This window comes from Musa acuminata, chromosome BXJ3-6 (genome assembly GCF_036884655.1).
Source record: "Musa acuminata AAA Group cultivar baxijiao chromosome BXJ3-6, Cavendish_Baxijiao_AAA, whole genome shotgun sequence".
Lineage (NCBI taxonomy): Eukaryota > Viridiplantae > Streptophyta > Magnoliopsida > Zingiberales > Musaceae > Musa > Musa acuminata.
The window spans coordinates 7,067,716-7,084,904 of record NC_088354.1 but is presented as its reverse complement, the minus strand read 5'-3'; the positions used below and the strand labels follow the sequence as shown (position 1 = coordinate 7,084,904).

At 38.9% G+C, this 17,189-nt stretch overlaps 2 protein-coding genes across 6 annotated transcripts; both read right to left on the bottom strand.

The window, feature by feature from the left end:
* Nucleotides 1-1,905: 1,905 nt before the first annotated feature.
* Nucleotides 1,906-8,906, bottom strand: LOC135641334 (protein NSP-INTERACTING KINASE 3-like). 2 transcript variants are annotated; one of them, XM_065156689.1, is made up of 11 exons: nt 7,761-8,906; nt 7,116-7,248; nt 6,936-7,007; nt 6,571-6,714; nt 6,376-6,447; nt 6,201-6,260; nt 5,991-6,088; nt 5,708-5,857; nt 4,389-4,727; nt 3,308-3,699; nt 1,906-2,409 (listed from the first exon to the last, which is right to left on the bottom strand). In XM_065156689.1, exons 1-11 carry the CDS (start codon nt 7,861-7,863, stop codon nt 2,092-2,094), a joined length of 1,881 nt encoding a protein of 626 aa, XP_065012761.1. In that variant the 5' UTR covers nt 7,864-8,906; the 3' UTR covers nt 1,906-2,091. The 2 variants fall into 2 exon arrangements, with proteins under 2 accessions (XP_065012761.1, XP_065012762.1); XM_065156690.1 differs by having other exon boundaries at nt 6,048-6,088.
* A 1,142-nt stretch (nt 8,907-10,048) lies between these two features.
* On the bottom strand, nt 10,049-16,105 carry LOC103987330 (uncharacterized). 4 transcript variants are annotated; one of them, XM_009405600.3, is made up of 10 exons: nt 15,746-15,822; nt 15,465-15,622; nt 14,562-15,097; nt 13,771-13,804; nt 13,357-13,551; nt 11,866-11,955; nt 11,347-11,412; nt 11,163-11,254; nt 10,989-11,036; nt 10,049-10,464 (listed from the first exon to the last, which is right to left on the bottom strand). In XM_009405600.3, the coding sequence occupies exons 3-10, from the start codon at nt 14,918-14,920 to the stop codon at nt 10,347-10,349; spliced, it is 1,002 nt and encodes a 333-aa protein (XP_009403875.2). In that variant the 5' UTR covers nt 14,921-15,097; nt 15,465-15,622; nt 15,746-15,822; the 3' UTR covers nt 10,049-10,346. The 4 variants fall into 4 exon arrangements, with proteins under 4 accessions (XP_009403875.2, XP_009403876.2, XP_065012764.1 ...); XM_009405601.3 differs by adding an exon at nt 15,255-15,316 and having other exon boundaries at nt 15,465-15,787; XM_065156692.1 differs by lacking the exons at nt 15,465-15,622; nt 15,746-15,822 and adding an exon at nt 15,968-16,105.
* Between the last annotated feature and the right edge of the window lie 1,084 nt (nt 16,106-17,189).

Genomic DNA, 17,189 nt, shown 5'->3' with positions numbered 1-17,189 from the left:
CAATCGAAGATATTTTGCTTCAATCCAAGGTTCCGATGAATATGTAATTCATAGTGTCAAGGATCCTACAAATATAGTAGTAATTTTGTTAATAATAATCAAGTGTCATCCTAGAGTGAGTTAATTACATATTATCTTTTATAGTTAGTTATCTTTAGTATCTCGATTTTTATATTTAAAAAAATTATATTGATATTCATATAGTTACAAAAGTAAAATATCTAAGTTTATTTATTATAATATCATTAGTTTTACTAACGAAAATAAAAAATAAAAAAATAATTTTAATGTTTCAGTTAGTAGTGCGAACAATGACGCTATTGAGGGTTGCAGGTGGTGATTGTGGATGTGAGTAGTGATGAGAGTTGATGGTCGTTTTACATCTGTGTTGATGTTGACGTTGTTGCCGAGTGATCCTTTCGTCGCTCTACATCAACGCCTACGTAGTTGTCGAGTGCTTTGCATCTATGTCGATGTTGACGTAGTTGTCGAGTGGCGTCGCTCTGCATTTGTGTCGGCGTCTACAGAGTTGTCGAGTGATGAAAGGGTTGATTGACATTTGTATTAGTGGCCCTTGTGTCGCTCGATGACTACATTAGTGTCGATGTAGATGGTGGTGGTTGTTGCGATATCTATAGCAAAGATGGTGGTCGTCTCCCCATTGACCCGTTGAGCGGATCGTTCGACCTGAAGTTGGGGTCATTGGAGCTCATGCTGCTCCCCTCGCTACCGCATTAGTTTTGACATGGGCATGGAAAAGGGGAGATGGGGGGCTTGTTGGAGAAGTTCTATTCATCGTGATTGTCACTGACTGAGAAGGGAAGCTTTGGAAGGATAGCAGGCAAGTGATTATCAAGCTCCCGTCGAATGTATCCAACAACGATAGGAAAATATGGGTCCCGAAATTTGATACTTAGTACATCATCGTACCTATTATCGACATAGTTGTCGAGTAACCCTTTCATAGCTCTACATCTACATCGATGCACTTGCCGAGTGACGAAAGGGCTGCTCGACAATTGCATCGATATTAATGCAAATGCAAAATGACCCTTACCTCTCGTCGTCACTGTCTTCACCCACAGCCCCTACCAACGTCGCCATCCGCCATCACCACTGATGTTGCTCACTACTACCAACTGAAACATTAAAATTATATTTTTACTTTTTATATTTATATTTCATTGGTAAAATCAATAATGTTATGATAAATAAAACTAGATGTTTTACTTTTGTAATTTTAGAAATATTAATATATTTTTTTAAAAAATATAAATTGTATAACATTTTGATATTGACTGGCATAATAGCATCTAGTCATGGCTAAATATGGTATGGTAATGAATTCTAGGGCATCGATGAAATACAACGTGACCATAGAAGTGCATAGCTGCGTGAGCACAAAAAAGAACCTGACGGAATAACATCTAACACGACCTCCAATCCAAGAGTAAACATCATCTTGCATATGGATAAGTAATCAATCGGTTGCAGTTCTCCGATAGGCCCTGGAAACCGTGAAGGTGCTTGTTTGACGGATGATGCATCGCGTGTGAAGCTGGTGATCACTCGATGTACTCCTGATGATATAGTGAATAACTTTACCCCCAAGTTGCGGCTTTTGTGCTCCATGCAGAATCTGAGGATGCAATCATGCGGTGTCTTCTGCAACAAGTGGTGGCCTATGATACAGGTGATATTTGCTACGAAGTGACAATTCATGGTATGTTGGATTACGGGATGATGTCTGTGATGTCTTGGTTGCACGGGGAGATGTAATGCGAATTCAATTTATCACTCATTCATCTATTTATTTCGAATATAAGATGGACTGTCGACATGAAGATGGATGGATGGTTTGACCGGCAATGCGGGGCTTAAACCACCGTGAGCACCATAGACACATTTATATTCGAACTGTCCCCCGTTCTTCTAATATTTTTTGCATATACAAACCTCTCTTCATTTGCACAAATAAATGCATGGCACACAAAGGTTCTCCGACTAAAAATAGGAGGGAACAACTTGGCTTCCGTTTCCAAGTTCCCAAATAATTCACGAATTTACTTACAATCAACGACGTTATCATGCTCACCTGGGGCCTGAAAGTTCGATCGCTTCTAACACCACTGACGAATCCTCCATGAAGTCCACGTACTTGGGAGATTGTCGCTCCAGGGATCGGCATTTTGGGGTGTCCATCTTCTGCAAGGCATCCCATGATTCGACAAGGCCATCACCTTCCAACATTCTCACCACCTCTGACATCTTTGGGCGGTGAGAAGGGTGAAATTGTGTGCAAAGAAGAGCCACTTGAACCATTTCTTCAAGCTCGACCCTGTCATAGTTGTTTTTAAGGTCTTTGTCCACCATTGTATTCAGTCTATTCTCCTGATGGAGTTTCTTTACCTGCAAATGCCCAAGAAAGAAGAAAATACGACGGTTAAGCGAATTGCACTAGCATCTCTAACCGAGCAACCTAAATTGTACATTTGCTTCAGAAGATGTACAGCTGGTCCTACTGAAGGTTATAGCCTATTGACATCAATCTTGAGTTTTCCTATTCTTCATGAATCAAATTAAAAAAAAAAAAAAGGTGAAACCACATTCTTATAAAGGAGACAAATTTATGGTAACTTGTCGAAACAAAATTCTAAACCGAACTAGGACAAGCACAGAAAATAGAAAAGATGGTCTGGTGCACAAAGCTCACTAATATTAGATCTGTAGAGGATAAAAAAATTGTTCCGAACTATGTTCAATGCAACGCCTCTAATTTCCGAGGAGCACATAGCATTTAGTTTATCTCAGTCAACACACAATAGTATCTTATACATGTGATCTTTTGCAGTGTACAGCAAGCCAAAGGTCTCACATGACACTCTTATGTCTTGGAGCATCGGGAAGATTTGTGAATCAGATAACATAGGACAGAACTATATTGTGGATTATGTCACTCAGCATTACCATTTAAGACCATTCATTCAGGTCCCACTTGGAACTTTGGCTTTTATTGACTCAATATGAACAGTAAAGTGCAGGAATCATTCTCAAATGGCTAGTCGGCATAAATTTGCCCAAACATAAACAATCGGTTCTTCCTTTCAGTCATTTTGATTTAGATTGGGCCTTAAATTGAGACACCAAACAAAAAGGGTAAGAAGTTTTTTGCATTTTTGTCATGAGCTACTCTAGCTACATTCACACGCATCAATTGAGCTTCTCTTTTTCCTTTTTTTTTAAAGTCAAAATTAGACAATTGCATATTGACATACTAGAATCGACTTGTAGCAGACAGATAACTTACCCAGTCAAGCATTACACCCTTCTGGTTTGCAAGTCTTCCAAAATCCAATGCTTTCTGACCAGTAATCAACTCGAGTAATAGTATACCAAATCCAAAGACATCAGTCTTTTCTGATGACTGGCCTGTCGAAAGATACTCTGGCGCAATATGCCCCACGGTTCCACGAACAGCTGTTGTGACATGTGACTCCTGATGATCCAAAAGTTTTGCCAACCCGAAATCTCCAACCACTGCTTCAAAATCTTCATCAAGAAGAATATTGGCAGCTTTTACATCGCGATGTATGATTTTTGGATCACACTGCTCATGCAGATAAAATAATCCCCGGGCCGTCCCCAAAGCTATTTTTTTTCGTCTTGACCAGTCTAAAACTGGCCTACCATGAATATGTTCTGTCAGAAATTAATAACAATGAGAAGGCAGATATTCAAACAGTTTGCTAAATGTTCTAATTTATGTAACCAGCAGTCATACTACAAAATGGACTTTCTACATCTTATCACTAGGTTTAAGTTATCATGGGATGAACTTTTCTGCAGTTAGATCAGAGGTGCGTGTGAACAGAAGGGCAAAATCCCTAGGAAGAAAGGCAGCAAGAGAAATAGTCTAGAAGGTCTTGGAAGTTGGAACAACATGAAAAGGCACCATTTAACTGTAAAAAGAAATTCACAGGAATCAAAGCCATATATTATATCATACCATAATTAGATGGGGCATTAATCTATAAGAAACATTTATATTTTCAATTGACCTTTTTGGTAGCATTAAGATGCAACCCATGTTGGCAATTTCCAGTATCTTCTCATAAAGGATGCAGATATTATTTTAAATAAATGTCATTATCATGACAGAACTCATAAGAGAACACTGATAAGATTGGCGTGTAATGTTACGTTTACCTCAGTCACCAAGGAAGACCACTGAAAAAGAATGTTAGATGTTCAAAATTTCTTGTGTTTTCGGGATATTGATTATCAATATATGAATAGTCAGTAGTTGCTAATGGATAAGAATGAATCTGATAAGTATCCTACAACTTCATAATTTTCTTTAGTTCTTGCAAATCATGTAGGACACTCACCTCTCAATTGAGAAGCTACACTACCATTGGCCATGTAAGGATAGACCAGGAGCCTCTCATTCTCTGTCGTGCAGTATCCACAAAGCCTAAGTAGATGACAATGAACTGCCAAGCTTATCATTTCAACCTCAGTTTGGAATTGAATGCCTCTAATGGTGTTATAGTCTCTTAAACGTTTAACAGCTACTATGGAGCCATCACACAAGCAACCTTTGTAAACAATACCATACCCTCCTTTTCCAAGAATATTTTTGGAGTTGAAGTTGTCGGTGGCAATTCGAAGCTCCTTAAATGAATACCACTTCAAGTGCCCCCAGCACACTTCTGAATCACATTGATCTGCAAAAGAAAAATTGTCTTAAGAGTGTACATGAACATACAAAACCAACTTACCAACTGTGGCTGTATAGCTATTAAAAGCCACAAATTCACACAAGAAGTTTTCAAATAACATCCTGAATGACAAATTAGAAAGCCAGCCAAGATATGCTGAGAGTCCTGAGAAATGAATCATTGGAATGTTTACATAGATTAGTTCCTCATCTTCTGATCTAAAAAAAAATATTTTTCTGAATATTTAATGAATTGCTCAAATTTTACTCTGTACAAGCAATCTGAGTGTTGATAAATCAATCCAGCTACATGGATAATCAAGATAGGGAACCCGGCGATACTCTCATTTAGTCTGACGTTAGAAGGTAACAAAATCTGTGTTGGTATGTAGGACTAAATGGGTTTGCTATCATTAACTTGGGCATAGACATTTTGAACCACTTGGTCTCTGGCCTATCAGTGATTTTTCGATCAGGTTGGATTGTGACAATTAGTATCACAGTAGACCTAGTACTAAGAATGGTGAGCAGGTCTAAGTAGAAAGTCTTCTCATAGATGAGGCTAGAGGCAAATTACCCTTTCCATGGATGTGGTTGGAGACATGGTCACTGTAGACAATCACTCACAACAGACAATTATTATGCTTGATAATTGAAATATCTGATTGTTCAAGATGTGTCTAAGGTACAGAAATGACTTGTAAGTTGACTAGATGAAGTTTTCCAAGCATAACATGAACTAGTTACCAATGTCCAGGATGGTTCATCAATGTGCCAAAAGCAGCATAATTATATGACAAGAATCTGGTCTCAGTGTCAAAGTCAAAGAGATAGATAAATATACAGTATCTTAATCAGCACAGCAAATGTTTGATATGGTACATGAAATGCTAAAATTTGTCAGTCATCCATTCCTTAAAATGGTAGAATAATGGAAGATGGATGCAAAAAATATATGAGTAACTTAAAAGAATACTAAATCCTTACCATTTACATCAAAAAATATATGCTGCTTGAGTCTATGCCGCCACCAAAGAAGCAAGCCAATGACGGTAACTAGCAAACTGACAGAACCAACACTGGCACCAACTATGACAGCAGTACACCGGCTCTTTGATCCTCCAAGCTGTGATTGAACTGAGAAATCCAAGATGCCTACTAATTAGAGCAGTCATTGGAACTTGAAAGATTACCTAAGTGTTTTCAGTATTCTCGTCATACATGAGACTAGAAACTCTCCAGCATGAGGAACCTCAGAATTAAAGCTTACCCTTTAGATCATCTGGCGGATATGAAAGTGGATCGAGTGATACAGAAGAACACTTACTCTTTGAGACAGATCTACACATTTGAGGGTTTCCAATAATGCTGGTTGAAAACTCGAAAAGGAACTATATGTAAGAGTTCATTGCTTAAATGTTGGCTAATCCACTAAGCGCAACAAAGTAGAGAGAAAAGACAAAAAAAATTGACAGCTTACTTAAAAGTTCTCGCAGATATTTTTGGTAAGGAACCACTCAGATTGTTATAAGAAAGATCCCTGTAAGTATTATTAACCATTAAAATTGCATTATAAATTTCAAGGGGCATGTATAACAGTGAATACTCAGGGTCTACATTTTGAATTGAATTGAGTTACAGGTGAAAAGATATACACAAGAGTGAGGCCTATAATGTTGGACAATGTATCGGGGCAAGGTCCAGATAGACTGTTGTTGTTTAGTCGCCTGTGAAGAAAAAAAAAAAAAAAAAAAACAAAGATCATAAGCCTCTAGATCCAAAATATTGATGGAGTGACGTAAATTCTATTTTTTAAGAACCACAAACTATGAATATTGTATAAATCATACAGATAATTCAGGTTCTTGAGGTCCCCAAGTGACCTAGGAATAGTGCCTCTGAACTGATTGTTGGATAAGTCCAGCATTTGGAGTTTCTCCAGTTTGCCAATCTCAGCAGGAATAGGTCCAGATATAGCATTATTTTGAAGCAGCCTACAGGAATGAGTACCAGATTTTGTGTTCATTAAATATTTCATAAAAATAACAACATCCATATAAAAGTAGCCAGCTAATTGAAGGAACGAATCCTTCATGGTAAAAATGTACAAGCAGACCTGTAATATCATTTGTTAACTATCTGTGTTGATATAATTTAACTTTGATAATACAGCTTAAACTTCAATAACCAATACAAATAGTGTTTGGCCACTTACATAGACTGAAGATTTGTAAGATTTCCTATCCCAGGTGATAACATGCCAGACAAGCTTTGGCTGGGTAGTCCCCTGTCAGAAGAAAGTAGCAAACAACAAGAAACAACGATGGTATATGACTAAGTGATGCAACAACAAGAAAAGCAGTTTGGTGCTGCAAAATGTGGCACTTAGTCTTACAGGGCAGAAACGTATCCATCTGCAGAGCAGGTAACCATCCTCCAACTACATGGATCTACTGAGTTGACATCCCAATTTTCCAAAACATTGTAAGGGTCATGTAGTTCCATTTTTATAGCCATCAATGCAACCACTGAATTGGCAGATGACAAAATCAAACGTCAGAGAAACGGAAAGAAAACTATAACTAGATAGAACATGCGCCTTAGTAGTGATCAATCGCATTTTATATCTACAGTTACTTTATAATGCTGCTGTATAGAAGTGATTGAACACCAGTGGCACAACGAAGAGGTAGGGAGGGAAGATCAGGATATTATCTCTGTCAATGAGAGTTTGTTGCACAAAATCACAGATCCGGGGAGATTCAGATGCCACAATAATAGAATTTGAGAACACGAAGGAAAGAAAACGTGATGTGTAAACACTCAGGGCGACAAGAGGAAATGGCAGGTTCCGAGTAACATCCCATCTTCCAAAGCTTACAACAGATTTGAACATGTAAGAGCAGAGGATCCTTGGTAAGGGCTCAAGCTGACACCGTGATAGGAGCACAATAATGGTTAAGCGTACCAGCTGTTGTCGTTGTTTAAGTTCGAGATCAAACAGAGAAGAAACGAGGGAACTAACGGGAGTGTTACTGACCTTCATAATTTATACCAGAAGGTGAGAGTGTTGCGGAAGACGAACAGAGGAAGTCCATCGGCACCAAGCAAAGCGTCCAAAAGAGAAGAGCTTTCCTCCCCATGCTCGCCTTCCCACTCCAAATTCTGCCCTTCCTCTCGTGTCCTTCTCGGTCACGACCTTTTTGCCGCAGCCAACATGTTTGCACTAATCCCCCACCCAATGACCATCCCAGGCAAACAAATCATAGCATAAGTTCAGCTTCCTAATTCCAGCTTATTACCAAATCCAAAGCCCGCGAGACCCACAAATGCAAACAGCGAGCTATCGGATGAAATCTTTAGCCCGGTTCCGAGACCAGTGCCCAAGGCCAACAAGAAGAAACATCCTCCTGCCCAAATCCTTGAAGAAACCACCTTTTTTTTCTGCCAATCCTTAAAAGGAGCCGCCTTTCCCCTAAAACTTGCCCTCTCGGGTTAATGCGAATCAACAAAATCCAAACAGGAACCCTGATGGAACCAAAAACATCAGAAGCGAACTCCAACTTCAGCAAAGATCACGGATATTTTAATCCGTCTTCCTTTTTTTTCCCTTTTATTGAAACTTCACCCGGTTAACCCCAGAAAAGAAAAAGAGAAGAGAGAGGAGAAAATAACAAGCGGTAAGAAATCGCGCAGCAAGGCAGAGTTCTCTTCTTCTCTGGCTCGTTGTATTTCCGCAGACCTCGAGGGGCCACTTTAGCGCTCTATGGCCTCAGGATTGGAGTTGACAACACGAGCGCGGGCAGGCACGGAAAGCCACAGATGTCGCTGCCATATTCAACGAGGCTTTCCTTCTTTTCGTCGCGGAAGAGGAGAGGTATATAAGAAAAGCGAGGTCACGCTGTTATGATTGTTGTTATTGTTGGAGCTGTTGCTATAGCAGCAGAGAAGCAGCAGTGGTGGTGGTCGCCAAGCGACAGAAGCAGCAACAGCAAGGGCAAGGGCAAGGGCAAGGGCACGGATGGATTCCTTGGCCTCTGGGAGTCCCATCTCGTCCTCCTCGGCGACCCCTCACAAAAGGGCAAAAGCCACACTGCAAGCAGACAAGCAAAGGGCCAACGCAAACTGCCAAAGCCAACACGGGCGCAGATGTACTGCGAAAACATCCACGGTGTGGGGGTGCGTGAAAGAACAGAGATGCTCTTTATAATTACTGTCACCGTCTCTTTCTGTCGTGTATAAATAAAATACACGGCATCGTCGCGCAACAACGAATTTTAGTGTTATTAAGGTGGAATTTAGTTATATAACATATTAGTAATTTGGAGCTAATCTTAGTTATTGTCAGAGCCTCTCTGGAAATTCGACCTGTGATCTTTTCAAATAAAAATATATATTAGATGATTCAGAATATATATATATATATATATATATATATATATATATATATACACGTGATAAATAGAAATTATTATTTTGAACTATGAGCATACTCATGATTTTATCTTTTGGTGGGCTCACAGCATGATTTTGGCCTTTCAAAGCTCATGAGTTCTGAAAGGTATTATTGAGGGTAAAGATGATCCGACAAATTTACGAGTCATTGGTTCTCCTACTCCTTAACTAATGTGAGACTAAATATCCTTACTAATATTCAATCATTGTGGTTCTCCTACTCCTTAACTAATGTGAGACTAAATATCCTTACTAATATTCAATCATTGAATGTTATAATTACTATAAGATGAATTTTGTTGATGTGAAGAGCTCTTAATTAACATATCAAGATGAATAAATATTGATAGTAAAGATGAGTCGATATCACTATAGTATGTCGGGATTCGAAAGATGCTCGATGGTATAACGTTATTGCTTTAGTTATGTCATAAGGATTAAATCAATCAATGTCATATAGATTTATGATATAGTATGTCGGGATTATAACGTTATTGCTTTAGTTATGTCATAAGGATTAAATCAATCAATGTCATATAGATTTATGATATAGTATGTCGGGATTCGAAAGATGCTCGATGGTATAACGTTATTGCTTTAGTTATGTCATAAGGATTAAATCAATCAATGCCATATAGATTTATGATAGGCATATTCATTATGATGATCGAATTTGATTATATCATTATGGAAGAATGTTTTATAATCGAATTCAATCATTTCATCATCGTCAAATCATTTCATGATCTTGTCAAGGATGTTTGTGCAAGAGATTTAGTTGGACCGCTAAAATGTTAAAAATATCACATTTTCTCAAATGTTACTTTCTTGAAAGAAGGGGGAGGAGTTTTAGATACTCGAGAAAATTAAAAAGGAGGGAAAATTTTGATATGAAAGATTTATTGAAAGAATGAATATGAATGCTTGATGTGTCTATAAAATTTACAGCATATCCAAAAGCAAAATTCACAACAGTATAAGGAGCCAATCTTCATCTATTTTCTCGAGCCCTGATAATGTCAGTGTCATTTCCGTGTGGTAATAACCCAAAGTGTCTCCCACTCAGATGAAGCTCCTCCCGACGTTAGTTTCCGGTTTAGCAATTGGCCACGATCTTTACGGAAGAACTACTTCTTGTACTCTCATCGGCCGCTAGTTGTTTAGTAGGCAGCTACTTCGTTGGAGAATAGGACAGAGGAAACCATCTGGAGAGTAGAATGTGCTTCATCTTTATAATTAAAGGAAATGCAGCATAGCAAGGGATATGCATCACCGCCACCACGAAATACCTGCAGTTTCATGAAAGGGATTTAAGTATCAAGTTCAAATTATGGTAAGAAAAGTTCTCATCTTCCACGTTTGGCAAAGTTTATAACATCAAGAGAGAGAATCAAGGTCTACACAGCCAGTAAATCAAACCGAGGCCCCTTTCCTAATTTGCTTTGCACCAACCAATTCAATGTGATGACCATCCTAAAAGATAAAATATTGCTGAACTTGGTTGGATTTATTTCAACATAGCAAATTGGCTCGTTGTCAAATTATCAATGTCGGATGTTTAGGAAATTAATCGAGAGGCTCGACGGAGTGCTAATTTCAAGAAACTCCAACAAAGCATGTCAAAAATGCAACTTTGTGAAGACAGTTAACAAAAGTCGGTTGCCGAAAAGGTTGGACTCCTTTGAAGACAAAAGAAAGCAACAGCTCAAATGAAAAACTATAAAGAAAAATATATCCAATTGGATCAGCAGAACTCCTCTAATCATGGTGTTAGACAAAAAGAATCTAATTTTATCTGAATAAAACAACTTACCATATAGGTGCATAAGTGGAGGACAGGTCAAGAAATGGGTATGGCCACCTGTAGGAGGAAGAAAAAAAAGAACAAGCGATTAAATTTTAGTAACAGATCAAGTGATGAAACCTTTTTTTTTCTCAAAAATCATTTCCTGTGGTATAAACTACAAAGAAATCAAATAATTTTTACCAGATATCCACACATGCATGGATCACCCACTGGAATATGACATAGATTGCAGTCCAAAGTAGGAAGTATGCAATCCGGAACCAGGGGAAACTCTAGTAAAATTACATGAGAGAGTGTCAATAATGGACATACTATGTTGTAAAATTTTTCCAATTAAATCACAAAAGGAAAAGGAAAAACTTACCAAGCTATTCAGGGCAATGTCACCAAGAAGGAAAACTGCATTGAGCGAGTGCATACAAATCAGTACCTGCAATACGAAAGCAAATGTCCGTTGTAAATGACGGAACTATCTTTGATGTCCAATGTATCTTATTTTTCCTTAGAGAAATGCTATAGCCTTGTTCAAATCAAATATGATCAAGCACAAAAGGGTGATTCTCTTAAGAGTTTGCACAAGAGTCCTATAACAGGCATGCAATGACTCGACCACATTATCACTTAGTCCCTGTTGATGTCTAATTGAGAATCAAGAGCGTAGGCAAATTATATTACGGTTGACCCACTAAAATAAGGCTCCTCCCTGTTGCAAGTACCATACGAAGAAGCAGTTCCATCAGGGAATTAATAAGTCTACCATGCTTGCATGTCCTTGATGTGCCAGAAGATAAATCATAATATTTCTCAGTTGAAGTTCACCATCATTGTTGGCCTTCTAGTCTCAATAAAAATTAAGTTAATTTCTTGGAGCAGGCATACTTACGAAATTCAGATTATAATCTCTGATGGCCAGAAACGGAAATATGATGAGCCAAAAGACACAATCGGTGAGCATTACGGCACCTGCACTTGTCTGGCAACAGTAGGAGGCATATCAGTTCACCTGAATACAAAAGTATATGAAAGAAAAGGCTTTTGACACAAAAGCTAGTAGGTACATATGCCAACAAATATCACAATTCTATGCAGTGTCTCGTATTCTCATTGGCTGAACTTATGTTAACCAGTGGTCAAAAGAAGGTTGAACTGACAAAGAGAAGAACTAGCTACATTGACTTAAATTCTAGATGACTGCAGGAAGGTCTACCATGCTGTTCAGTGCCAAAATTCATAACAATGGAGAAAAACTCCAATGGTCAAAAGAGTCTAAAAGAATGTTAACCAGCAAAGCAAACCACAGGACTACATCTTCATCTTTTAGTGACAAAGCACAAATAAGCCAAGGACCAAATTGATACAAACCATAGATTTAATGACACACTAGTAAAAAAATATCCACAAAATTAATGACAAAATTGTATATTTAGGACCAGAAGATAGTTGCCACAAGTAAAAAAGAAAAAAAATGTAGATGAATTAAAACCAACATTCCCATTAGAATCTTCATGTACTTTTTCTTGGACAATTGATGTTGGCTTAATTCTTGGAACAAATACATTGTTCCTAAATACCTTCAAACTTGATGTCTCAGTACTATCCATCAGAAACATGAACTGCTGAAATTCGAAAGCAAAATGCTGTAAGACTATGCAGCTCAGAGGAGGTGCTGCAATACCTCTTTCAATTGCCCCAAGTAGATCCTCACCTATCAATCATAAAGAAGAATTACCTTGTCATGCTGTGGAATTCAGCTACATGACGTGATCGAGTCTTGGTCATATCTATAGCATCTTAGTGTATCTATCATATCTCAACTTCTAAATTCTTTGTACCTTTTCCTATCTTAACTTTCAAATTATTTGTGTTTTTCCTTTTTTAATTTTTTTTTCCTATGTCCCATTCCCTGTTAAAATAGGCATCATCAATCATTACCATGATAATACCAAGAACAAGATTCTCAGATCATCAGAAATTTAGCCATCTCCAACAAGTTTACCCTTGCATAACTTGACATACTGGACAGTCCGATACACCTCGGTAAAATTACTTGCCTTTACTCAAGAAACCTCAATATAACCACAAACTCTAAAATCCTAATAAAGGCATGCTAGGAAGTTATCTATACACCTGGCACGTTTCAATAAATATTCAAAAGCAAGACAAACAAAAAGTAATATATGCAAAAACTGATTGAGCTTATGGTATTACAATTATACAGACAGATTTATGTTGGCCATGATTCATTTTTAATAACAATCAACTAATGATTTACCAAAATTTACAAAGTCAGTGACTACACCATGCTCAATCTGAGCAATTACATGAGTTAAACATGCAATATGACTACTTAATTAAATAAAAGAAAAGATAATACCTGAAAGATTACTTGAAACAAATTACCCCAAAAGGCAGCTGCACGCACACCAGACTGCTGAATAATTCCATTCGCACCATTCACAGGAGCTGCATATGTTCCATGCTCTGCATCTGACCTTGTGACGGCAACTTTATCCTCAGTAACTTTACGAAGATACTTATTGCACCCATAGACAGACAGCACTGAGCCAAGCTAGAAGTGTAGTTTCATGTGTGAGCCATGCATATTCATGCTAGCCAAAATATTATTTATGAGCACTTGGAATGGTTTAGGTGAAAGAAAAGTTATCCATGCTAGCCAAAATATTATTCACACAAGGAAAACAAAAGGAAGCATCAATCAACATGGAAACGGAGAAAAGAAAAAATACAAGAAATTTAGACTTGCAATCTTCAAAGTTTAAGGACATACCAAAAAATAAATGGTGACCAAAATGAATGTCCACCTGGCCAACATGAAAAAAGATTATAAGATCTTCAAAAACAGAGAAGATACTGAATTATGAATAGAGCAAGATGTAATGCCATTAGCAATCATACAATATGCTAAATATAATTAGTTTACAGATAATAAGATGCAGAAAGAAAAACCAAGCTACATGAATTGATAGGAGCAGCCAAGGTCACAACATATTTTACAAGACAAAAGCAGGTTAAAAATTTGCATTCATGAGCTGAAGAAGCCATCCTGCAACTGATGCTACAACCAGAGGATCTACGCCCTACACAAAACATGCAAAAGTGCACTTGAAAAAGACCTAGATGTCAAGTTAAAAAAAATTTCACTGCATATCTCATATCAGTGGAACTATTGAGCTAAGAAAAGTCTAAAATTGCTCATGTAAAGGACATCGTGCTTCGCCAGTCCATCACCATACAAGTATATGTGGTTGGTCAAGCAGAGGACCTTCTACTCAAGGAGGATTACCTAATAGTCTACAACAACTTTGGAAAGATAAGGCCCAACTTTGGGAAGGAAATATAATATATACAAAAGAAAAAAAAAAAAAGCAGTAGAATTCCTACATAATACAAAACGAGTGAGGGGACAAAAAAGAACACAAAGACCAGGTTTAAATAATACAATCAATATGTTATGCTTGGAAAATATTTAGACATGGACAAGCAAAACGTGATTTAGAAATAATTAATCCAGCATTTGGAAAGAATTATGTCTTCTACAGAAAAGCAAAATCGGCTTACTGGGTATAGTAATAAAAGATGCCCCCTCCGTCCACAGCGACATTGATGATAAGAAATGCCAGAAGTATGGCGAAGGCTATAAGTCGAAAAACCAGCAACCAAACAGGATGGACCTCTGTGAGGCAAGGTCTCCATAGCTCATCCTCGTACAAAGGATAGTGGCTCTCTGGCGAGGATCCTTCTGTCTCTGTGTTCGAACCTTCAAACTTCCATATCAAAATGGATGCAATGATCATGGAAGATAACACCCAAATAGCACATAGCAAAACTCTCCAGTTCAACCAATAGTATGCGTCCGTAGAATCAGCCGTCAAAACGGGCTGCCAGGAATCTGATGAAGGCACTGTTGAGAAATGCATGGGGCAATTTTTTTCCCTCTGCTATAATCAATGACGCTACTGTTTCCGCTGCTTCTTTCGTCCTCCCGACTCGATGTCGCTTGTTCTAAAACACTCAACGCATGCGGAGTTGTAAATTACTCAGGGATGGAACATGGCTAAATTGTTTGTTGACAGCTTCTAGGGTTCCCCGTAAATCTAAAACGAATAAAAGGCGATTAACGAGCAGGACTCGTAAGCAGAGATCACCATCAACACGAAATGAGAGAGCAAAGGGGCAAAGAGTTCCAGCATAACTCAAAAGTCTGCATTTTTTTCACAAGGCGTAACACAAGAACAAAATGGGAAAGAGAACCTCACAAGAACCAGTGAAAGTGAAATCAAAATCAACAGAGTCGTGACTCGTCTGCAATGGACCTGCCAATTCATAGGTCGTCGATAACAGAGAGAGAAAGGACGACAAGGAAGGAGGGGAAAATAGAGAAAACCAGCAACAAATGATCAGACGAACATTCAGCAAGAACCGAAACGATCAAGAAACAACTAGAAATCAGAGAAGACTCACCAGCAGAACCCAAATGCGCGAAACCTATGAGACGTCTGTAAAAATGCACTTAGCGTCCAACACAGCGGGCGAACATTAGCAAGCGAAAGGAGACAAGACCCACGCAATTTGGCAACTGATCAAGGGATGACGACGGAGGAAAGATGCTTAACTTTGGGCTGGTTTTTTCGATCACAAAGAGGTAAAAACGCGCAATTATTAATTTATTGTGATTTGCAAGGAATAAAGAGGAGATGATATGAGGAAAGGAAAGGAAAGCAAAGGAAAAGCGGAGTGGATACTCGCAGTCGAAAAGCAGAGGGTTAATGAGATGCTTCGCTCCTTTGGAGGGAAAACACCGACTCGATGCCGACTTCGGATCAGTCATTCTGCTTTATTTATCTATTTATTTATTCTTAATTACTTTTAAAACAAGCTTCGATTCGCACCCAACGAGAAGCACTTTAGTTGGATCACAGCTCCATAAACAAACAGAGGCTCAACTTTCGTGTCGTGTTTGGTACCTTTCTTTGCAGACTCCCGTCGCTTTCGAATCTCTTCCTTCTCCCAGTTACCAAGGAAGAGCAGGAGGCGACGCCTGACCGTGTCCCGCACCCCTACCGCATAGATCGACCGTCTGGGAACGCGATGCGCACGACAAAGCAATCAGCATGTTTGCAGCCTAGCCTAGCATCAAAAAATGTGCGCCAAAGAATCGATTGCGTGCGGATGCTGTTGTCCCTGCGTCGGGGAAAGCGGGAGGGCCCCGAAGACGACGACGGTTGGAGTCTCCAAGGCATCTTGCTGGGTAAGCCAACGGGTCAGAGTCCAACAGGTCGGGTCGGGATACCAAAGACCGACATAAATTTATCCGTATCCAACCCGACCGCAACAGGTTGCGTAGATTCATAGCTCTTTCAGTGACAGGATCCGGTAAGTTCGTTAACTTCGAGTATAAGAATTTAGTCTCTTAACTCAAATCTTGGAGGAAAAAACTTACATCACCAATGTTTATGTTTGTCCGTATAATAATCTATTATAAACAAGTACAAGGACAATGGGGAAGGAACAAATGGGGAATTACATCTTGGGTACCATTTTCATCCTAGCTCGGATGGCGTCCTAATATCACCAATCCAAGTTAATCATTATACATCATTGACTAATCTTCTGGCACGTTTTCTTTGGCCAACCCCAGAAGCGACGCCATTTTCTTTTGCTTTCAGGAGAGCCCACCTGCACAGCGTCATTGTTGTGCTTCGTCTTGAAGCGGCTCACCAGCGTCATCCTCAGTACAAGCAGGGGGTGAACCCACCTTACCGATGCCTCTTGCGCTTAATCGTCCAAGTGGAAGCCACTTGCTAGATTAAATATCAGTAATGTCGAGCGCATAACGTGGAAGTGTCGTAAATGCATCGAAGAACCGAAGCTCGATTTACCTGAAAACAATATGCCATTGTTGGAGACCTCGCGTGATTTCTGCCGGTATTGAGGTTGACAAATGTTGAATGATCAGTACACGTTCCAACCAAGATTTGTGGTGGCTACAATGCAAGCACCAAAATTGTCCTCATGCGTGCCGAAATATCTTACATCAACCCTCCTCGGCACCCGCTGTGGAGATTAAGAAGACAGACCATCCAGAAAAGAGGATCTCATGGTCGATCTTCCGATGATAGGATCACTGACAATCTCATCCCGACCGGAGTCTTATTTGGATAAGAATAGACGTTGCAATCAAAGAGG

What these genes read in the sequence shown, in the direction of transcription:
- LOC103987330 (XM_065156692.1), bottom strand. Translation starts at nt 14,920, where the DNA reads ATGCATTTCTCAACAGTGCCTTCATCAGATTCCTGGCAGCCCGTTTTG. An exon ending in TGTTTCAAGTAATCTTTCAG is followed by an intron (nt 11,956 to 13,356) that starts GTATTATCTTTT and finishes TACTGTTGCCAG; the next exon opens with ACAAGTGCAGGTGCCGTAAT. An exon ending in TCCACTTATGCACCTATATG is followed by an intron (nt 10,465 to 10,988) that starts GTAAGTTGTTTT and finishes ATGAAACTGCAG; the next exon opens with GTATTTCGTGGTGGCGGTGA.
- LOC135641334 (XM_065156689.1), bottom strand. Translation starts at nt 7,863, where the DNA reads ATGGGGAGGAAAGCTCTTCTCTTTTGGACGCTTTGCTTGGTGCCGATG. An exon ending in TCCGCCAGATGATCTAAAGG is followed by an intron (nt 5,858 to 5,990) that starts GTAAGCTTTAAT and finishes TGGATTTCTCAG; the next exon opens with TTCAATCACAGCTTGGAGGA. An exon ending in TATATTTTTTGATGTAAATG is followed by an intron (nt 4,728 to 5,707) that starts GTAAGGATTTAG and finishes TTTCTTTTGCAG; the next exon opens with ATCAATGTGATTCAGAAGTG.